The sequence below is a fragment of the Scyliorhinus canicula genome, chromosome 14, assembly GCF_902713615.1.
Source record: "Scyliorhinus canicula chromosome 14, sScyCan1.1, whole genome shotgun sequence".
Lineage (NCBI taxonomy): Eukaryota > Metazoa > Chordata > Chondrichthyes > Carcharhiniformes > Scyliorhinidae > Scyliorhinus > Scyliorhinus canicula.
In genome coordinates this window covers 95,118,290-95,141,735 of record NC_052159.1, presented here as the reverse complement: position 1 = coordinate 95,141,735, position 23,446 = coordinate 95,118,290, and the positions used below count along the sequence as shown (strand labels likewise).

The window sequence follows — 23,446 nt, the reverse complement described above, 5'->3', positions numbered from 1 at the left end:
GCGTCCCTAGTAGCCCGGCGGAGGATTCTTCTTCAATGGAAGGATGCGAGGCCCCCAAGCGTGGAGGCCTGGGTCAACGATATGGTGGGGTTTATTAAATGGGAGGGGGTGAAATTTGCCCTAAGGGGGTCAGTGCAGGGGCTTTTCAGGAGATGGCAAGCATTCCTAGATCTTCTGGCAGAACGGTAAAAACAAAAGGTCAGCAGCAGCAGCAACCCCGGGAGGGGTCTCTTTGTTTTGTGTTGAATATCTGTGTTCTGCCAATGATGGGCGTTAATTTATTGTTTCTCTTTTGTATTTACGGTGGGGGGGGGTTCTATTTTTTTGTTCTTAGAATTTTCTGTCATTGTTTTCTTTTTTGTGAAAATGTTCTTTATCCAGACACACGGAACAGCCATGGGGACCAAATTCGCACCTCAATATGCCAACATCTTCATGCACAAGTTTGAACAAGACCTCCTCACCGCACAGGACCTTCAACCGACATTATGCACCAGGTACATCGATGATAATTTTTTCCTTTGGACCCATGGCGAAGAATCACTGAAAACGATTACACAATGACATCAATAAGTTCCATCCCACCATCAGACTCACCATGGACTACTCTCCAAAATCAGTTGCATTCTTGGACACACTGATCTCCTATGGACAAGCCCTCTGTATACACAGGATCTGCTCAGACAAGGAGGAGCTTAACAGACATCTACAGACGCTGAAAGATACCCTCGTACGAACGGGATATGGCGCTCGACTCATCGTTAGACAGTTCCAATGCATTGCAGCAAAAAAAAAAGAAATAATGCACCGACCTCCTCAGAAAACAAACACAGGACACAACTGACAGAGTACCCTTCGTAGTCCAGTACTTCCCCAGAGCGGAGAAACTACAACATCTTCTTCGCAGTCTACAACACGTCATTGATGAAGGCAAACATCTTGCCAAGGTCATCCCCACTACTTACCCTCAAACAAACCACCACGCAACCTCAAACAAATCATTGTTTGCAGCACACTACCCAGCCTTCAGAACAGCGACCATGACACCACACAAACCTGCCATGGCAATTTCTGCAAGACGTGCCAGATCATCAACATGGGTACCACCATTACACGAGAGAACACCACCCACCACGTATGTGGTATAAATTCATGCGACTCGGCCAACGCTGTCTACCTCATAGTAAGTAGTAAGGGCGTGGAATGCCCTGCCTGCAACAGTAGTGGAGTCGCCAACACTAAACGCATTCAAATGGTCATTGGATAGGCATATGGACAAAAAGGGAATAGTGTAGAGGGACTTTAGAAGGGTTTCACAGGACGGTGCAACATCGTGGGCCGAAGGGCCTGTCTGGCACTGTAATGTTCTATGTTCATACGCTGCAGGAATGGATCTCCTGAAGCGTGGTACATTGGAGAGACCATGCAGATGCTGAGATAACGGATGAACGGACATCGCGTGACAATCGCCAGGCAGGAATGTTCCATTCCAGTTGGGGAACACTTTTAGCAGTCAAGGGCATTAAAGACTTAATTACCTGCAAACGCTAGCATTTAAAAGTATCGTCTTGCATCTTCTTGACTTTGTGTCTAAATATATGTTTCTGGAACCTACCTCTTCATTCACCCGAGGAAGGAGCAATGATTTGAAACAAACCTGCTGGACTTGAACCTGGTGTTATAAGACTTCTTACTGCGCTCACCCCAGTCCAACACCAGCATCTCCACATCACGCAAATGAAGGATTGGACTGCAGCTGTAATTCTATTGTTTAATCAAGCTATAAATGTTTCTGCTTTACTGGATTGAGTAATGCAGTGAACTTCACTGCATTGCTCTCCATGTACACATGTCAATAAAGATTGATCAAAGAGTGCTCCCATGTCTGCCTCGTAATACTTTTGACAGGGTGGGGGGGGGGGACAATTCTTCAGTTCAATATATAAATCAATGACCAGTTCCTAGAAATTACATGCTCCATGATCGGTAAAAAATTTATTTGCATTTCAGATTTGCTCAATAACCTTGCCATTACCGGTCTCTGCAATGCCATTTCTCTTCCCATTTCAGCATTCTGCACCATTTTTCGCATGTATTCCAGCTGTTTTTCCAGAATGTTGCAGCGAGACTCTGCTGCTGACAATTGTGTTGCCAATGCTGGAGATTAAACAAAAATTATTAGTTATAAATATCTCCAATACAAAATAGCCTTAATTGGTAGGTCGCCATTGCAAACCCATTTTAGAATTTCACAATTTCCCATTCACATAACCAAAACATAATTTCTATATACTGAAAGAGAGCAAATCTGCATGCGTCTGCTTCCAGGCAGCTTCCAACAATCAGCTTTAAAGCATAAAATGCTATTTAAATAAAAAGGTAGTAAAATACTTGCCCCATCAGATTACATTAAGTCCGTGTGCTATATTCAACGCTCTCACCACAACCACACAACAATTGAAAATACAACTTAGTTGATAAAAGATGCATTGCTATAATTTGCAAGATTTTTGATTCTGAAATGGCTTTGTAACTTCTCTTGTCATTCTTAGAGAAAGATCACTGGCATGGGAAGTTAAATTACCAGGTCAGGATTTTTCCAGAATTTATCAGAGAATTTACAGTGCTGAAGGAGGCCATTCGGCCCATTGAGTCTGCACCTGCCCTTGGAAAGAGCACCCTACCCAAGCCCACACCTCCGCCCTACCCCCGTAACCCAACTTAACCTTTTTGGACACGAAGGGCAATTTAGCATGGCTAGTCCACCTAAACCGCACATCTTTGGACTGTGGGAGGAAGCCCACGTAGACACGGGGAGAACGTGCAGACTCCGCAGACAGACCCAAGCCGGGAATCAAACCTGGGATCCTGGAGCTGTGAAGCAACTATGCTAACCGCTGTGCTATGGTGCTGCCCACTTGGATCAAATACTGAAGGACTTGCCACCCAATAGTTTGGAAAAAAAAGTCAATATTCTCAAGGATTACTGATGTTTCTGACACAAGTAAAATTTGTTTTATTTACTTCCCAAGAACTCTATTGATATAGGGAGGTTCAACATCTCAGTCCTTCATCAGCAGTACGCAACAGTTCAACCATGTCGGCAGAAATTGAAAGGCTCGAAATGTCTCAATTTCTAGACAATCGTTAAAAGTTGGCATTTTTTTTAAAGTTCCAAACCATTTCAACACACCTTGACTATGTTGTGCCATTTCAATCTCTGCATTTCCCATTCGTTGATGGCTGTTATCTAAAAGGTTTTTGGTCTTCACTGCACCCTTGGAGATTCTTTTCAAGTTTTCCTCTGCCTGTGCTCGCTCTAGCTCCAACCTGCGTATCTTGTCTTGAAGATTTCTTAATGCTGAAAGTACCGCTAAATTAAAATCAGAAGCAAAAACACTGGAAGTCAATCTTGATAGAAATATTCCACAACACATCAGTAATTGAAATATGTCTAGGCACAAAAGCCTACAAAAAACTAGCTGCAAATCAGCTTTTGCATTATAAATTATGATATTTGTTCAATTTTATAGGTTTACTTTTAAAAAAGGAAAAAAGGGCACGTCAAATCATTTGTCTTGCTCCAAGCTCCTAACATTTCACCTGATGCCCATGTTGCACAAACAAAAACAGTAGGGCTCAACCTTGCATGACTGTGTGTAGGGTGCAGCATGGGTGAGACTGAGTGAAGTATGTAACTGTATTCCCCCTTAGGATGGTGCATGGTTGCATGCTCTGGGTCACAAAGCATATTTGTGCATTGTGGCCTGCTGAGAGCTACACCCTACTGTCCAAAATCAATGAATTGCACAGGTTGCTCATTCCTAATTTTACCGGGCTGCTTACACAGGGATGTTTCATTAGACTTCATTTAGCATATACTTTCAGTTAAAATTAAACATACAAAATTCACATCTATTATTAAAATAATGTAGTTAAATATTGCAAATGATATCAGGAAGTGTAAACTAATAGCAAGACCTATATGTGAAATACAAGCCAGGCTTCTGCATTTAATTGACGCTATACTTTGTCTTACACTCAGTGATGAAATTCCAGGCTCCTAGGATGGCAAGCAATAGACTTGAGGAAAAATTACAGTGAACTCATACATTTAAAAGGATCCACCTGCTTTAAACCCCGTTTTCCCCTTTTTTATTTTTTACTTTCACAATTTTGATCCACGGATGATGAATGGGTCTGTAACTTTAATGCAGGCATTGCCGTTAATTCAAGCAGGTGGGATCAGTGATGACTCAGTTTGACTGACTTGGCTGGCAGCCAATGAACTGGCTCAAAATGCTGGACTTTGCTGGTAACCAGTGGTGATTGGTTGTGTTTTCTTTGGAATGCTTCTCAGTGTCATAAAGCTGTGTTGTTTTGTTTCTAGTTTAGTTTTTTTTAAAACTTTGGTTCTGAAGCTGGAAGGAGCAGCTCTGATTTTCTCTCTCAGATATGATGAAATCTCTCTAAAAATCCAGTATAGAACTCTTCCTTCTCTCGAAACTGACAGGAAACTGGAAATTGGGTTTGATGCGAGACATAGACTCAAAGGTGGACTTTTGAGTCGAAGGCTCAGTTTAATAACTAAAGTGTCTCTTCAGAAGGAATCCTACTGCCTGTGAGTACTGAATGTTTTTGCAAGACCACCATCATCAACTGTACACCAGTGGCTTGAATCAAACAGCGTACTCGGAGGAAAGCCCGCTGCAAAGAACTCATAGAAGGAAAGCAAGGTCTCCTTTCCTTTTCACCGAGGAAAACATTAAAAATAGCTGACCCCCGAATTTCCTGGTGGAAAAGAGATGTCAACAGTTGGCTTCATTAGGGATTTAAATTATTCATGTGCTCCCCATAATCGAATGGAAATGTTAAGATAAAATTAATTAGCTTGGATCTTGGGTGCGGTGCCGCCATCCTGCTGTGGAAATAGATTATGCAGGGGCTATCCTTTCATTTTAGGTTTATCCAGGTGAGTTCTCAAGAGTCAGTCAGCTTGAAAGCAGCTTTGCAACAGGCATTTTATGCCTGGACCTTGAATAATTGGAAACAGGCTGGGTAGTCTGCCAGAAATTGTAACGGAACCATGGACAACCAGATATCGGAGGTGCTTTTGAGCTGGAGTCACTAAGCAAAGTGCAGTGAGGCCCAAGTGCAGCGAATCCCTAATGAATCCAACTGTCAACTATCTCTTTTCCACCAAGAAACTCAAAGGGGTCAGCTATTTTTGTCCACAATCCACAAGGTGCCTGAAGAGAATGGAGGGTCACCCAGCTAAATGCTAGTGGAAAGACCCATAGACATTTCATAGCAGGAACATAAAGGAAAATCAGTGAATTCCTGAGAGTTGTGGCTCCCTGGGGAAGTGAAGGAACTCTCAGGATGCTGTAAAAGTGTAGAGGAACTCTTGGGAAATCAAGTAGAAGAGGGATTTTCTTGTTAAGATTCCAGGCTTAAAAGAATAAGTGTATATGAAAAATAGTGTTAGGTTATTAGTACTTGGTTTAACTATTGTACAGTAAAGGTTTATTTGAAATATGAAATCCAATTCTCTTTTAAAGAACCAGAGTTCATTTGTTTTAAAGAAACATTAACGGTCTCCCTCAAGATCACAATGCCACAGACCCCTTTCTGGGAAAAGTGGCAGCAAGTAAGGAAAGGAACAATTTCTCAATGTTAGAGATATTTGCTCCAAAGAACTTTAGAATCGAATAGGTTTTAAATTGGATTAACTAATTATTAGACAAACTTAGGAGACAATTTAACCCCTTGAATCTATTCCTGCATTTAGTTACAATTATTATTTTCTATCTTTTCTCTATAATCCTTACCTAATTGCTTGTCTTGAAAACCGCACTCGATCCAGCACCTACAATCTTCAGGGACAGAGTTCCATATTTCCATGACTGTGATAAAGCGCTTTCTGATTTCACTCCTGAATGGCCTAGCGTTAAGACTGTACCTCTCTAAGGGCAGCACGGTGGCCTAGTGGTTAGCACAACCGCCTCACGGCGCTGAGGTCCCAGGTTCGATCCCGGCTCTGGGTCACTGTCCGTGTGGAGTTTGCACATTCTCCCTGTGTCTGCGTGGGTTTCGCCCCCACAACCCAAAAATGTGCAGAGTAGGTGGATTGGCCACGCTAAATTGCCCCTTAATAGAAAAAATAATTGGGTAATCTAAATTTTAAAAAAAAAAGACTGTACCTCTCTGCCAGGGGCTTTCTGTATTGATGCTACTGAACCCGGTCATTTTAAACTTTTTGATTGGATGGATCACTCCTACCCATCTAACCTCAACACTATGTTTATGCAACCAATCCTGATAATGCAACTCTTAAACCTCATCATAGTTGTGATGAATCTGCACTCTACCTCCTCCCAGGCCAGTATTTCCTTCCTGGGGTTTGGTTTTTAAAAACTGAACTCTAGTACTGGAGTGGTGAGTCTGGCCACTTCTTCACAGTATTCCAAACCCCCTGCAATAAAGCCATTAGCCAGTGAGATTATTCTTGTACCATTTCACTAGAGTTGGGAGTTGTGTACACGGACAGCTAAAATCACTTGCTCCACAATACCTAGTTTGTCACCACTGGAAGTACTCAAATTTGTATTTTTGAATTCAAAGTGGACAAACTCTCACTTCCCTACACTGAACTGTCAGTTTTGCCTACTGACTTAGTTGATGCCCCTTTGTAACTTCTTGATCCCAGCTGCACAGTTTGGTGTGTTATATTAGGATTACCTACAAACTTAAGGTATACAATACACTCTTCTTCATTCAAGTCATTAATATTTACAGGAAAAAGCAGTTGTGCCAGAATAGAATAGACAGCAATCTAGCAGAGGGCAGTAAGTGCGGAGCTACTGATTGGCTGTTCCGGGGAAATTTGCATACGTGCAAAGCAGTCAACGTAATTTGAAGGTGTACTTGTGCAAGAGACCCCAGGTGTTCAACTGAAGGCAAGCATCCAGCAGAGGGCAGTAGAGCGGAGTTACTGATTGGCTGTTCCAGGGAAATTTGCATACGTGCAGTGTGGTCAACGTAATTTGAAGGTGGTTTGTGGAAGGGCTATTGTCAAGTGACAGTTAGACCCGAAACACTTCCTCAGTATTTCCCGCCCACCACCTCTAACCAAAAAAAAACAACCGCGGTTCTCAGGAAGGTAAGTTTACCTCTTTAAAAACTTACCTTGAAGAGTGACATCACAGCAAAGCAGTGACCTGATTGGCTGGTAAGGAAAGTGCTCCAATTAGCAGTAGCTGGGAGAAATTTAACTCTGTGTTGGTAAGTATTGTGATTGTAAGTAAAATCCTTATTCCTTTCATTTATTCATTATTTGATAATTAATTACAAAACTAATTACAAATAAAGTAAGGTAAAGTGTGAAAATGGCAGGAGATCCCAGACCCGTGTTATGCTCCTCGTGCTCAATGTGGGAGTTCGGGGACGCGGCCGATGCCCCTGACTCCTTTGTGTGCAGGAAGTGTGCCCAGCTGCAGCTCCTGTTAGACCGCATGACGGCTCTGGAGCTGCGGATGGACTCACTTTGGAGCATCCGCGATGCTGAGGAGGTCTTGGATAGCACGTTCAGAGAGTTGGTCACACCGCATATTAGGATTGGTGAAGGAGACAGGGAATGGGTGACCAAAAGGCACCTTCTGCTGCCAGAAGGGCGGGAAAAAGACTGGCAGGGCTAAAGTCATAGGGGATTCAATTGTAAGGAGAGTAGACAGGTGTTTCTGTGGTCGAAAACGAGACTCCCGAATGGTATGTTGCCTCCCGGGTGCACGGGTCAGGGATGTCTCAGATTGGCTGCCAGACATACTGAGGGGGGAGGGTGAACAGCCAGTTGTTGTGGTGCATATAGGCACCAACGATATAGGTAAAAAATGGGATGAGGTCCTACAATCAGAATTTAGGGAGTTAGGCGATAAGTTAAAAAGTAGGACCTCAAAAGGTAGTAATCTCAGGATTGCTACCAGTGCCACGAGACAGTCAGAGTAGGAAAATAGTCAGAATGAATACGTGGCTTGAGAGATGGTGCAGGAGGGAAGGGTTCAGATTTTTGGGACTTTGGAACCGGTTCTGGGGGCGGTGGGACCATTACAAATCGGATGGTCTACACCTGGGCAGGACTGGAACCAATGTCCTAGGGGGTGCTTTTGCTAACACTGTTGGGGAGATTTTAAACTAATGTGGCAGGGGGTTGGGAACCAGATTAAGAATTAGAGGTCAGTAAAGAGGCAGCAACTAAAGCCAGTAAGGTACTAGATGATAAACTCAATGTGACTAAGGGGAAGAGTAGACAGGGTAGAGATGATGATCGCAAAGAGACTGGTGGTCTGAGGTGCATTTATTTTAATTCGAGAAGTGTAGCAGGTAAGGCAGATGAATTTAGGGCTTGGATTAGTACCTGGGAATATGATGTTATTGGTATTATTGAAACTTGGTTGAGGGATGGGCAAGACTGACAACTAAATATCCCAGGAGGGATAGAGAGGGAGGTAAAAGGGGTGGAGGAGTTGCATTACTGGTCAGAGATTGATATCACAGCTGATTAAGGAGGTCACAACGGAGGATTCGAGCACTGAGGCAATATGGATAGAGCTAAGAAATAGGAAGGGTGCAGTAACATTGTTGGGACTTTACTACAGGCCTCCCAAAAGAGAGCGTGAAGTAGAGGTACAAATATGTAGACAAATTATAGAACAGTCGGACGGGGTATTGAGTACAAGAGTCGGCAGGTCATGTTACAGTTGTATAGGACTTTGGTTAGGCCACATTTGGAATACTGCATGCAGTTCTGGTCGCCACATTAGCAGAAGGATGTGGATGCTTTAGAGAGGGTGCAGAGGAGGTTCACCATGATGTTGCCTGGTATGGAGGGTGCTAGCTATGAAGAAAGGTGGAGTAGATTAGGATTGTTTTCGTTGGAAAGACGGAGGTTGAGGGGGGACTTGATTGAGGTCTACAAAATTATGAGGGGTATGGACAGGGTGGATAGCAACAAGCTTTTTCCAAGAGTGGGGGTGTCAATTACAAGGGGTCACGATTTCAAGGTGAGAGGGGGAAAGTTTAAGGGAGATGTGCGTCAAAATTTTTTTACGCAGAGGGTGTTGGGTGCCTGGAACGGTTTGCCAGCAGAGGTGGTAGAGGCGGGCACGATAGCATCATTTAAGATGCATCTGGACAGATATATGAACGGGTGGGGAACAGAGAGAAGTAGATCCTTGGAAAATAGGCAACAGGTTTAGATAAAGGATCTGGATCGGCGAAGGCTGGGAGAGCCGAAGGGACTGTTCCTGTGCTGTAATTTTCTTTGTTCTTGCTACTAACTAGGGACCTGGGGTAGCAAAAAGTAGGAAGTGTTATGATAAAAAGGACCAGTGCTGGGACCACTATTGTTTATCATTATTTAACGATTTAAACTCTGAACTAAGTATAACAATTTGTGGAGGATACAAAAGTTAGGATATAATTAATACTGAGAAGGTGATAAAATATAAGGCAACATTGATATACCTGTGGAATGGGTATGGAATTTGCAAATTAATTTCAAAGTAGGAGAGAGATGATGCATTTTGGTCAAAAGGCTAAAGGAGCCACAATCTTCTGGGAAAAACAAAATCATAGAATTCCTACAGTGCAGGAGGAGGCCTTTCGACCCATCAAGTCCATACAGACCCTCTCCCCACCCTATCCCCATAGACCCATCCAGAGGCAATTTAGAGCAGCCAATCCACGTAACCTGCACATCTTTGGATTGTAGGAAGAAATCCAAGCACTGGAGGAAACCCACGCAGACAAGGGAAGAATGTGAAAACTACACACGACAGTCACCAGAGGTCAGAATTAAACCCAGGTCTGAGAGGCAGCAGTGCTAACCACTGTGCATTGATGTGCATAAATAAAGGTAGAAGAGCAAAGGCAAGAGGCATAGATACATAAATCAGAAATGATCAGCCCAAGTTAAAGGCCTATAAAAAAAAAGGACATGGGAGTTCATTTCTGGACGGATAGAACTGAAAGGCAGAAATAAAAAACAAAGAAAAGTACACGTTGGGCTAAATGCATATAGAACCTTGGTCAAACCATATTTAGAGCACTGCTGACAGCCTTGGGTCTCCCTATCAAAAGTACTGGAAAAAGGGGCAAGGTTAGCAGAACATCTCAGTTCAGATAGCATTGCAACTTGGGGAAGATTCAATAGACTAGAGCTCTCCTCTAGAAAGGGGTCACTTGATAAAGTCTTCAATTTTGACAAGGGGTGTTAGCATAGGCGCAGCGGTGTTTCCACTTGTAGGAGACACCAAAGGAGCCATAAAAATAACCACTAGAGACCCAAAGAAAGCAGGAGTTTCTTACTTAAAGAACATTAGGATGTGGAGATTGACAATACAAAACAAAGATGTATTTGAAAGAAAGCTAGATAAACACAACACAAGTTTTACAGTGTTAGATGAGATGTCTAGGGCCAGTTAGGCAAGGCTGAATAGCCTAATTTCTGCTGGACATTCTATGTAATTTGTTGCTCTTCTACAAACAAATAATGCCTTTTACATCTGTCTGAGACAGGCAGACTTCTAGCTCACTGCCATATTTAAAAAATATATATTTTTATTCGGGTATTTGCAATTTTTATAATAACAGCAACATAAACATGGTACAATAAACATTTCCACCCCTATCACAATCTCCACACACCCCAACCATAAAACAACAATCTGTCCCCCCTTCTTTGGCATTCTGCTTCTGCTGACATTTAAAATTTTCCCCGAGAAAGTCGAAAAATGCTGCCACCTCCGGGTGAACCCTAACATTGACCCTCTTAAGGCAAACTTTATTTTCGAGACTGAGAAACCCAGCAATGTCACTAACCCAGGTCTCTGCACTCGGGGGCTTTGAGTCCCTCCACATTAATAAGATCTGTCTCCGGAGTACCAGGGAGACAAAGGCCAAGACATCGGCATCTTTCGCCCCCTGGACTCCCGGCTCTTCCAACACTCCAAAGGTCACTACCGCTGGATTCGGCACCACCTGTGTTTTGAGTACCGTGGACATCACCCTAGCGAAACCCTGCCAAAACCCTCAAGCTTCAGGCATGAACAAAACATGTGGACATAATTTGCTGGGCTTCCCACACGCCTGTCCTCTGCCCCAAAAACTTGCTCATCCGGGCCACCGTCATGTGTGCCCCGTGGGCTACCTTGAACTGTATCAGGCTAAGCCTGGCACATGATGCGGATGTATTAACCCTGCTTAGAGCATCCGCCCAGAGACCCGCCTCTCTCTCCCCCTAGCCCATCTTCCCACTTTCCCTTGAATTCTTCCACCGGAGTTTCATCTAATTCCAAAAGTTCTTGGTAGATATCTGATACCTTTCCCTCTCCTTTCCCCTCTCCCTCCCATGTACTGGAGACCACACTGTCCTGTATTCCCCGTGGCGGCAGCAGCGGGAAGGCAGGAACCTGCCTTATTAAGAAGTCTCGTACCTGCAGATACCTAAACCCATTCTCTGCTGGCAATTCAAATTTATCCTCCAAGGCTTTCAAGCTCGGGAAGCTCCAGTCTATAAATAGATCCCCCATCATCCCAATTCCTGCCCTTGGCCATCTCCAGAACCCACCACACAAAGCCCGAAATAACTTTATTTACCCGTTTAAAAAAGGCCCTCGGGATGAAGATGGGGAGGCACTGAAAGAAACAGAACTCTGGGGAGAACCGTCATTTTCATGGTCTGTACCCTCCCCAGCATGATAGCGGGAGCATGTCCCATCGCTTAAAGTCCCCTTCCATTTGTTCTACCAACCAGGATAGGTTAACTTGTGCGGTGCCTCCCATTTCCGAGCCACCTGGATTCCCAGATATTGAAAGCTTCTTCCTACCATTCTAAACGGCAGCTCTCCCAGTCTCTTCTCCTGCCCTCTCGCCTGTATCCGAACATCACGCTTTCTCCCCCCCCCCCATGTTCAATTTACACCCCGAAAAATAACCAAATTCCCCATGGATCCTCATAACTTCCCCCACCCCCTCCAATGGGTCTGAATGTACAAGAGTAGGTCATCTGCATGAAGCAAGACACAGTGCTCCACCCCCCCCCTACACCAGCCCTTTCTAGTTTTACAGGCTCTTAACACCATGGCCTGTGGCTCTATGGCCAGAGCAAACTGCAGCGGGGAGAGGGGACACCCTTGTCTCGTCACTCGGTGTAGTTTAAAATACCCCGACCTCAACCAAGCTACTGGTGCCTGATAAGAGCAACCGCACACTGTCAATGAAGCCCTCACCAAACCCAAACCTTCCCAGCATCTCCCACAGGTAATCCCATTCCATCCGATCAAAAGCCTTCTCCGCATCCATCACGACCACCTCTTCCATTTCCTCTCCTTTGGAGAGCATCATAATGATATTTAAAAGCCTTTGAACATTAGCCGGTGAGTTGCCTGCCCTTACAAATCCTGTCTTGTCTTCCCCCATCACCCCCAGGACACAATCCTCTATCCTTGTGGCCAATATCTTAGCCAACAGTTGGGCGTCCACATTCATTAGAGAAACTGGCCTATACAACCTGCATTGCTCCGGATCCTTCTCCCAAGCAATGGGCTCAATATCTCCGAAAACTTCCACCGGGTAGCCTTCTGGCCCCGAGGCCTTGCCAGACTGCATGACCTCCAGCCCCTCCGTTATTTCCACAATTTTGATTGGGGTTCCCAGCTCTTCCACCAGCTCCTCATCCATCCTCGGGAACCTCAACTGACCCAAAAACCTGCCTCATCCCCTCCATAATTTGCTGTAAAAGTCCTTAAAAACCTCATTCACCTCCACTGGGTCCAGGACCGTGATCCCACCTCTACCCTTTACTCTCCCTATCTCCCTGACCGCCTCCCTTTTTCTGAGCTGGTTGTGAGCACTAACATTCTGCTTGCCTTTTCCCCATATGCATGGATCACCCCTCTTGTCTTCCTCAGCTGTTCCACCACCTTCCCTGTCAACAGCCCAACTCCACCTGGAGTATCTCCTCAACTAACCTATCCCTCTCAGCTCGTTCCACCTTTTCTCGGTGGGCCCGTAATGAGATGATTTCCCCTCTGACCACTGCCTTCAAAAGCTTCAGACCGTTGCTGCAGAGATCTCCCCCGTATCATTTGTTTCCAGGTAGTTCTGGATGGGCGTGTTCACCTGCCCACAGACCGCTTCGTCTGCTAACAACCCCACATCCAGCCTCCATAGCGGGCGTTGTCCTCTCTCCAAGCTAACCCATAGATCCACCCAATGTGGGGCATGATCCGACACTGCGATTGCTGAGTACTCAGTATCCACTACCCCCGGTATTAGAGCCCTGCTCAGAACAAAAAAGTTGATCCGAGAGTATACCTTGTGGACACGTGAGAAAAAGAAAACTCCTTTGCCCTTCGCCATGCAAACCTCCATGGGTCTACTCCCCCCATTTGTTCCTTAAACCCCTTCAATTCCTTTGCCGTGGCTGGCACCCTCCCGGTCCTGGATTTTGACCGGTCCAATTCCGGATCAATGACTGTTAAAATCTTCCCCCCCGCCCCCCCCATGATCAAATTTATGTGACTCTAAGTCTGGGATCTTACCCAACACCCACCTCATAAATTCCACATCGTCCCAATTCGGAGCATATACGTTCACGAGTCCCACAGCCCCTCCAACTTCCCACTCACCATTACGTACCTGCCTCCCGTGTCTGGCAAGATTCTACCTGCCTCGAATGCCACCCGTTTATTAATCAAAATCGCTAGCCCCCTGGTCTTAAGAGTGCAGCCCCGAGTGGAATACTTGGGCAACCCTCCCCTTTCTCAATCCAGGCCGGTTTGTAACCTTTAGGTGTGTCTTGTAACGTTGCCACGTTCACCTTCAGTCCCCTCAAATGCACAAACACACGAACCCTTCGGCCTGTTCAGCCCTCCAACGTTCCACGTAATCAGCGCGGTCAGGGGACTTCCTCCTCCACCCCACCCCGTAACAGCACCAGAAACCCACCCCCATATCAAGCTCGTTTATCACCTGCTTGCCCCCCCCCACTGTGCTTCCGTGAGTCAGCTGACTTGATAGCTCACACCCATGGCACTAAACGGACCATCTCCCCATTATTCTCTCACCCCTCCCACCACTTGAACCTACATATTCAAAGCATCACTTTCCCCAGTAAAGAAACAGCAGAAAAAAGTGGAAAAACCACAAAAAAAAACCACCACAGAAACTCATCCCCCCAGCTCCCAGTAAGGCAAAGTTAACTTAGCCATCGAAACAGCCTCTTATTGCACATAACACTACTTATTCAAACCTGCACAAAAGTGATTGTCAAAAAAAAAATCACCATTGCAGTACCCTCCAAGGATTCAGTGTCTTTAGTTCACATCCAGTCTTTTCTCCCCTTATGAAAGTCAATGCATCGTCCGGTGTTTTGAAGTAAAATTCCCGGTCCTCATACGTGACTCACAGACACGCTGAGTACAACATCCCGAACTTCACCCCCTTCTTAAGAGGGCAGATTTTGCACAATTAAACCTGGCTCGCCTCTTGGCCAAATCCCCGCCCAGGCCTTGATAAATGCGCAGCTCACAATTCTCCCACCTGCTGCTCCATTCTTTCTTGGCCCACTGCAGAACATTTTCCTTGTCCAGGAATCGGAGCATATGTACCACCATTGTCCTCGGCGGCTCGGGGCTTCTTCGCAAGGGCTCTGTGCGCTCTATCCACTTCCAGGGGCCAAAGGAACACCTCAGCCCCCATCAACGTCTCCAACATGTTTGTCACATAGGCCCTCGCATCTGATCCCTCACTGCCCTCAGGGAGGCTGACAATTCTCAGATTCTGCCTCCTGGACCTGTTCTCCAAGTCCACCGGTTTCTCCTGCATTCTTTCCTGGCGGTCATTCACCATCTCCACCTTGGTCTCCAGCATGGATAGGTATTCCTCGTGCTCAGACACCTTTTTCTCCACCTCCTGGAACGCACGTCTGTGGATTTCCTGATTCTGCACCACCTGATCAATCGAAGCCTTATCGGGTCCAGCGTGTCCTTCTTAAGCTTGGCGAAGCAAACTTCACCAGCTGCTCCATCGATCACTGTGTCGTCTCCCCACGGCCCTGCTTCTCCACCACGCTTTCCCACGTTGCCAGCTCTGCTTGCGTCTTTATTGTAGAACTTCAGTCTTCTTACACGGCCACTTCTGGCCCAATTCTCCATACACTGGAGGGGCATTTCTCCTCACCATCTCATCCAATAAAATCCGAAAAAAAAAAAAAAACGAGAGAAAAACGGTCCAAAAGTCCATCACAAGCGGGAGCTATCAAATGTGCGACCAACTCCTCCATGGCCGCCACCGGAAGTCCACCGCCAGATTTGTAACCATGACACTTCACTTCCAAGAATAACACCACCTTGGAGCCTAAACAGTGTATTTACATTCTGAAATGGTGCTTGAAACTACACCCAGTCAAACCACCAATGAAGGTACAATTTGATTTTTCTTTGTACAATACAGGTTAGTGTAAAACAAGAGCATTTGAATAATTTAATCAGAATTCATCTACACAAACTGATGATAAAATTAAAATGGTTCGTCTGCAGGCAGACAGTTAAGATTGTTACATTATATACAGGATGCAAATTATAACAGGATAAATGGGTTGCAGCTTAAATTAATTTTTTTACGTTCTTTTGATTACATACCTCTGCTGTTGCTCTCTGGATATGCGACAATAGGCTTATCTGGGGACCTGTGCAAATCAGCATTGATGAAGGGCTTGTCCATTGGATATGCAGTAAATGATGGCACAGACAGACTGTCTGATGTTGGTAATACTTGAAAACCTCCATCCAAACAGGGTTGTAGCTGTAGAATGAAAACATGATTGAAACATACTCATTTCCCAGAAATAATTTAATATTAACTGGCAGTGGCTTAAATGTCTGGAGTCAAGTTATATACAAAAGCATGAGGGTGTTTTATGTAGAGTAATCCTATATCCCTGTACAGTACAGACAGTTAATCAGAACTATGTGACTTGATAATTTATGCATAATATCTTCAGTAAACGAAGAAGTTTCTTAATTCTTCCACTGTGACAGACACCCATCATTCTCCCTTGTCGGTTGTGCACAGCAAGTAACTTTAGAAATACCATAAACTCAATTCATAGCAATGCAGAAACTAATATTTTACCTTCTATGTAAAACTCCTGTACATTACCTTACATTGTTTACCTTTATCCAACAGGCTTTAGCTGCTATCTACCTTCTGGATTATGGAAGTTATGTAACACGATGCTGATGCAACCAATTAAAAAGCCACAGGCAAAATATAGATTACACTGCCACATCCTTCATGATGACACAGCCTTCTACACCAGCGCTTCCAATGTGTCCACCCTTTTCCTCAGCCAATGATTCTCCCCAACATAGTTAGCAGGCCCTCAGACACGCCTGCTCTACCTCACATATTTCTGCCCTCACCCATCACTCTTCCTCCCCGAAACGACATCCCCCTTCTCACCCTCTACAGTCAGTCAATAAGCGATTCTCTGCCATTCCATTATCCTCAGCCTGATGCCACCACCAAACCTCTTCCCCTCCCCCAAGCCTTCTAAAATGTCCAGATGAAATGAAAAGATCAATGAAAAATTTAAGCCACTGCGAATTGACATAACACATTCAGCACACACACCCAATAGCACCCTACTCTTTCTTGTAAGCACAGGAGATTTCTTAGACCAGCCTTTTTTTGCCTCCTTCCCACTCGCTGCCCAAGGCCTCAAATACTCCTAGTTAATTTTAAACCATCCAATTTAGCATACTGTTTTAGCTCCTCACAACGATTTAGTGAGTGACTGCTTTGTGGAATACCCATGTTCAGTCCGCAAGCGTGAGCCCATGCTTCCAATTACCAGTCATTTAAAATTCTTCACCTTGTTCCCACTGACTTCTGTCCTTAAACCTCCTACAATATTCTAATAAAGTACAACATAAACTTGAAGCCGAGCACCTCATCTTTTGATTAGGCGCTTCATACACTTGCTGACTCAACATTTGCATTCATTCGATTTCAGATTGTAACTTCTGCCTCCATTTTCTTTTTGTTTTTGAACAATTCTACCATTTATACCTCTTCCAGACATCTGTTGTTTCTTTACAGTACTAATCTCATGGGCCAGGAAGGGACAGATTTAGTTCAATTGGCCAGATGGCTAGCATATGGTTCCGAACATTACCAGAACAGGTTTGATTCTTCCAGTAGAGGAAGGCTGGAGATCTACCTTCTTGCCCAGAGAGCGGAAGACAATAGCGAATAACCAGTGACCAAAGATAACATCCAAGAAAAAGGGTTCAGGATGAAGCACCAGCAGACAATAAGTTATAAATAATAATTTTTATTGTCACAAGTAGGCTTACATTAACTCTGAAACCAAGTTACTGTGAATAGCCCGGAGTTACCACAGCACCTGTTCGGGTACACAGAGGGAGTATTCAGAATGTCCAATTCACCTAACAGCACGTCTTTCGGGACTTGTGGGAGGAGACCTGAGCACCCAGAGGAAACCCACGCAGACATGGGGAAAACGTGCCGACTCCGCACACACAGTGACCCAAGACAGGAATCGAACCTGGGACCCTGGTGCTGTGAAGCAACAGTGCTAACACTGTGCTACCGTGCCACCCCTCTTGCCTTTGGGTAGAGCACGCATGAACAAATGAGTGAACTTGTACCACTGTCTTTAATCTCTCCTTTCTGCCACTCTTATCAGAACTTGCCTTTTATTCTCCACTTTCCCCTCTTTCACCGATTCTGCACTGGCTTAAAACATTTAAGTCTCCCAGGTCATTGAACTGAAACGGTAGATTTGTTTTTCTCCTTGGATTCTCAAATGCTGCCACACCTTCTGAATATTCTAACATCCGTTATTTAAGATTTTGAGCATTTGCAGTACTCTGCTTTGATTATAATTCATAACTGCTCCACAGGAATCACAACACAATAAATATAACGATTTTGATATGTGCCCCGTTGGATAAAGCATACAAAGCGTATTCATGTCCAAAGATCAATTAATTGTCAGAAAACATCCACTTTAACAGGCGAATACACTGAAAATGTTTTCTGGAAACAATGTAGCAATTTCCTCACAACTGCACTGGAATACAATCCCACATTATGTGCTCAAGTCACGAAATGGGCCCTAAACCCATAAACCAATGGCTCTCAAGAGGACTACCACTAAATCATATTGGCATAGTTATAGTATTCCATTTCCAAAATCTTTTTTTTTTTAAATCATTTTTATTCAAGTTTTTTAATAACAATAGCAATAACAAATTTTTCTCCCCGCAATTTAAAACAAACAAGGCATGTTTCTACACCAAAACAAGAAAAGAACTCTTTCCCCCCCAAATAAATAACAAATAGCAATACAAGAAAGAAGAAAATAACATAACAAACCCACCGCCGCAAAAACAAACCATCCACCCCCCCCCCCCCCCCCCCCCCGGGTTGCTGCAGAGACCGACCACTCTCTACCCCTTCGCCAGGTAATCGAGAAAGGGCTGCCACCGCCGAAAGAACCCCTGTACCGACCCACTCAGGGCAAATTTCATCCTTTCCAACTTGAGGAACCCAGCCATGTCGTTGACCCAGGTCTCCGAACTCGGGGGCCGCGTATCCCTCCACTGTAACAGAATCCTGCGCCGGGCTACTAGAGACGCAAAGGCCAGAATGCTGGCCTCTCTCGCCTCCTGCACTCCCGGCTCCGAAGCTACCCCAAAGATCGCGAGCCCCCAGCCCGGCCTGACCCTAGACCCAACCACTTCCGACAAAATCCCCGCACCCCCTTGCAAAACCCCTCCAAGGCCGGACATGCCCAAAACATATGGGTGTGGTTTGCCGGGCCACCCGAACACCTCCCACAGCTGTCTTCCCCTCCGAAAAACTGGCTCATCCTTGCTCCCGTCATGTGCGCCCTGTGCAGCACCTTCAGCTGAATTAGGCTGAGCCGTGCGCAAGAGGAGGAAGAATTCACCCTCTCCAGGGCGTCCAACCATGTCCCATCCTCAATCTTCCCCAAGCTCTTCCTCCCATTTTGCTTTGAGCTCATCTAACGAGGCCTCCTCCTCCTGCATCAGCTGGTAGATAGCCGAGATCTTCCCTTCCCCGACCCACGTCCCCGAAAGCACCCTCTCCTGCACCCCCCTTGGCGGCAGCCGCAGAAACTCCGCCACCTGCCTCTTAACAAAGACCCTGACCTGCAGATACCTAAAAGCGTTCCCAGGGGGTAGGTTCCACTTCCCCACCAGCTCCTCCAGAGTCGCGAACTTCCCATCTAGGAAGAGGTCCCCAAACTGTCTAATGCCTGCCCTGTGCCAACTCCCAAATCCCCCACCCGTTCTCCCCGGCGCAAAACGGTGATTACCCCGTATCGGGGCCCAAACTGAGGCCTTCACTTCCCCCCTATACCGCCTCCACTGTCCCCAGATTTTAAGGGACGCAACCACCACCGGACACGTGGAGTACTTTGCCGGGGGGAGTGGAAGCGGGGCTGTCAGCAAAGCCTCCAGGCTCGTACCCCCACAGGACGCTACCTCCAATCTCTTCCATGCATCACCCTCCCCTTCAGTCACCCACCTGCGAATCATCGCCACGTTCAGCGCCCAATAATACCCATACAGGTTGGGCAGTGGCAGGCCCCCTACGTCCCTTCTTCGCTCCAAAAATACCCTCCTTACTCTCGGGGCCTTCCGCGCCCACACAAACCCCAGAATCGACTTATTCACCCTTCTGAAAAAAGCCTTCGGGATCAATATGGGGAGGCACTGGAAAAGAAACAAAAACCTCGGGAACACCGTCATTTTAACCGACTGGACCCTGCCCGCCAACGAGAGCCGCAGCGCATCCCACCTCCTGAACTCCTCCTCCATCTGCCCCACCAGCCGCGAGGTTAAGCCTATGCATAGCCCCCCAGATCCTAGCCATGTGGACCCCAAGATACCTAAAGCTCCTCTCAGCCCTCTCCTGACCCCCCCCCCCCCCCCCCCCCCCGCCCCACCCCCACCCGGATGCAGGACAAACAGCTCGCTTTTCCCCACATTGAGCTTATATCCCGAAAAGTCCCCAAACTCCTCAAGTATCCTCAGCACCTCTGGCATCCCCTCAGCAGGTCCGCGACATACAACAGCAGATCATCTGCATACAGCGACAACCGGTGCTCCCCCCCCCCCCCCACCCAACACAATCCCCCTCCAACTCTCAAAGTCCCTCAGCGCCATGGCCAGGGGCTCAATTGCTAACGCGAAGAGCAGGGGAGACAAGGGGCACCCCTGCCTTGTCCCTCTGGAAAACCGAACTATTTCCAAAATCTTCGCACCACGCAAGGTGCATATGCCCTCATTTTCCAATAGTTGAATTGGATTACTGTCACATGTGGGCCTCACGGTAGCATGGTGGTTAGCATCAATGCTTCACAGCTCCAGGGTCCCAGGTTCGGTTCCCGGCTGGGTCACTGTCTGTGTGGAGTCTGCACGTTCTCCCCGTGTGTGCGTGGGTTTTCTCCGGGTGCTCCGGTTTCCTCCCACAGTCCAAAGATGTGCGGGTTAGGTGGATTGGCCATGCTAAATTGCCCGTAGTGTAAGGTTAATGGGGGGATTGTTGGGTTACGGGTATATGGGTTTAAGTAGGGTGATCATTGCTCGGCACAACATCGAGGGCCGAAGGGCCTGTTCTGTGCTGTACTGTTCTATGTATAGAGGTAGTGAAAAGTATTATTCTGCGTACAGCTCAAACAGATCATTCCATACATGAAAAGAAAATACATAATAAGGCAAACATAAAATACACAATGTAAATACATAGACACAGGCATCCAGGCATGCAGTACTACTCAGTAGAGAAGCTGGGTGAAGAGATCACATCAGTTCATAAGTCTATCAGTCCATAGGAGGGTCATCTGCCTGGTAACAGCAGAGAAGCTGTTTTTGAATCGGTTCAAGGGGGGGGGGGGGGGGGGGGGGGGGTCGTGTGATGGACTGGATGGTGTTCACAACTCTGTAGTTTCTTCCAGTCTTGGGCCGAGCAGTTGCCGTACCAGACTGTGACGCAGCCAGATAGGATGCTTTCTATGGTACATCTTTAAAAGTTGGTAAGAGAGTCAATGTGAACATGCTGATTTTTTTTAAACAGAGGAAATATAGGCAATGTTGTGTTTTGTTGCTCATAGCACCGACGTGCGTGGACCAGGACAGAGTTTTGGTAATGTGCACACATAGGAATTTGAAGCTGTCAACCATCTCAACCTCGACCCCGTTGATGCAGACAGGGATGTGTACAATCCTTTACTTCCTGAAGTCAATGACCAGCTCTTTAGTTTTGCTGACATTGAGGGAGAGATTGTTGTCATTACACCACTCCACTAGGTTCTCTATCTCCCTATTGTATTCTGATTCATCATTGTTCGAGATCCGATCTACTACGGTCATGTCATCAGCAAACTTGGAGATAGAGTTGAAGTTTAATTTTGCTACACTGTTGTGTGTGTGTGTGTAGTGAGTATAGTGGGGGGCTAAGTACACAGCCTTGCAGGGTCCCGGTATTGAGGACTATCATGGAGAAGGTGTTGTGGCTTATTCTTACCGATTGTGGTCTATGGGTCAGGAAGTCGAAGATCCAGTTGCCAAGTGAGGAGCCAAGTCCTAGGGTTTGGAGCTTTGATAGGAGCTTGGCTGGGATTATGATGTTGAAGGCGGCGGGGCTGTAGTCAATAACTAGGAGTCTGATGTAGGAGTCCTTGTTGTCAAGATGCTCCAGGAATGAGTGTGGGGCCAGGGAGATGGCATAAGCTGTGGACCGGTTGTGGCAGTATGCAAACTGCAGTGGATCAGGCATTCTGGGAGTATGGAATTGATATGCTTCATGACCAACCTCTCAAAGAACTTCATTACAGCACTTGGGAGTATGAATTATTATAAAGAATATACACCATAGCCAACATTAAAATTGCAAATCAAAACAAAAACATTCCATTCGCACTGAAATCAAGGTGAATCTCACACTTACAAGGGCATCGTACAAGGTTTTTGGTATATTGAAATATCTCAAGTCGTCCAGACTTCAAGTAGGAAGTGCAGCCTTTAGGGAGCATTGCAGAAATTGTAAAGCAGACCGAGTGACCCATTAAAGTTATAACAGAATTGGAGTCCTACACGGTCAGGTTCCTTAGATGTGCAATATTAAAATATGACTACACGTTGCCAGAAACTGGGCGCGCACTCAGTGAGGTGCCTCATCCCAGCCCTTTCCTCCGTGCTCTGGAGACAGGCACATCCCACACACATTGGTACAATGAACGAAAGCCTCACCCTTCCATTCTTGGAAACAGCTTCCATGTCCGGACGCCTGAATACGATTCAATCTGGGGAGCAGCAGCCAGAGCCAGGTTGAAGAACAGAGCGGAGGGAGCAGTAAAACCATCAGAGCCAAGGCCGCACCCACAGCAGCCCCATTTGAGGCGGCTCGAGCGGGCCGGACACAACAACAGGCGGGGCGGGGCCACGGGAGGGGCGGCCAGCCGGCACCCGGGTCACCTCATTGGCGGAGCCGGCCGATTGACAGCTGTCACCTCAAAGGAACGGTTAGTTGTCCAATCGGAACAGACGAAGGCTACTCGTGTTCCTCAATTTCCTCTGGCTCTTGTCAGTTTAGAGAGATGCCGGTTGGCTCAGGTGCCCTTGTCAACCCAGTGGGATTACAACGTTGAGAGCTGAACAGCATTCCCGGCGCCGGGAAATACAAACATCACGTGGTCTCGGCCTGGCTTTTCAAATCCGGGTTTGTCCGCGCGCCACCGCCTCTAACCGTCACTTTCCATTGGCGGCCGCGCGCGGATGAAGCCGCCTTCAGATTGGCTGAATTAGTGCGAGGCTTGTGGCACATCGCCCTATGGAGTGTTCCTATTGGCCGGGCGGTCGGGTTGCGTCTGGTTCTGATGTCGTCTGTCCGTGCGGTTTGATGCCGGGAGGTCAGATCCTTTACATTATCCTTTTTGACTATCGTTTTTTAAAAAACACACAAATCTTCTGTCCCTCGAAAGTCCTCGGATTTTCTTTCCCATCTGTGTGAAGAAGTCAGTCGAGGTGTTGACGGCGGACGGCTAGTGATTGGTATTTGAAATAATGGCCGCGCTTTACGCTTGCACGAAATGCCACCAGCGATATCCGTTCGAGGACCTTTCTCAGGGCCAGCAGCTGTGTAAGGTTCGTAATAAACATCAACTCCTCCCGACGGAAATCAGTTACACTCTTTGTGATTTGTGCCCAGGTTAATAAGCTCCAACAATCCGGCAAAGGACAAGGAGGGCGCTGGGTGCCGCCAATCCGCTCGGTGTTTCTCACCCAACAGGCGTTGCTCAACACGGAAGACCGATGGATAATAAACT

The 23,446-nt window shown here is 46.3% G+C and overlaps 2 protein-coding genes across 5 annotated transcripts in view; one reads left to right on the top strand and one right to left on the bottom strand.

The window, feature by feature from the left end:
- Window positions 1-22,678, bottom strand: part of LOC119977684 (centrosomal protein of 57 kDa-like) — a 57,251-nt gene extending 34,573 nt beyond the window's left edge. The window contains exons 1-4 of one of the 2 annotated variants that reach the window (XM_038818861.1): window positions 22,371-22,678; window positions 15,702-15,864; window positions 3,194-3,373; window positions 2,036-2,157 (exon numbers count right to left, since the gene is read on the bottom strand). In XM_038818861.1, coding sequence (XP_038674789.1) covers window positions 2,036-2,157; window positions 3,194-3,373; window positions 15,702-15,864; window positions 22,371-22,397 — 492 coding nt within the window. In that variant the 5' untranslated portion in view covers window positions 22,398-22,678. Of the gene's footprint in view, window positions 1-2,035; window positions 2,158-3,193; window positions 3,374-15,701; window positions 15,865-22,068; window positions 22,303-22,370 lie in introns of those variants that run through there. The other variant, XM_038818862.1, reaches the window with a different exon arrangement.
- A 308-nt stretch (window positions 22,679-22,986) lies between these two features.
- Window positions 22,987-23,446, top strand: part of fam76b (family with sequence similarity 76 member B) — a 47,386-nt gene continuing 46,926 nt past the window's right edge. The window contains exon 1 of one of the 3 annotated variants that reach the window (XM_038818865.1): window positions 22,987-23,264. In XM_038818865.1, coding sequence (XP_038674793.1) covers window positions 23,184-23,264 — 81 coding nt within the window. In that variant the 5' untranslated portion in view covers window positions 22,987-23,183. The remainder of the gene's footprint in view (window positions 23,265-23,446) is intronic. The other 2 variants (XM_038818864.1, XM_038818866.1) reach the window with 2 other exon arrangements.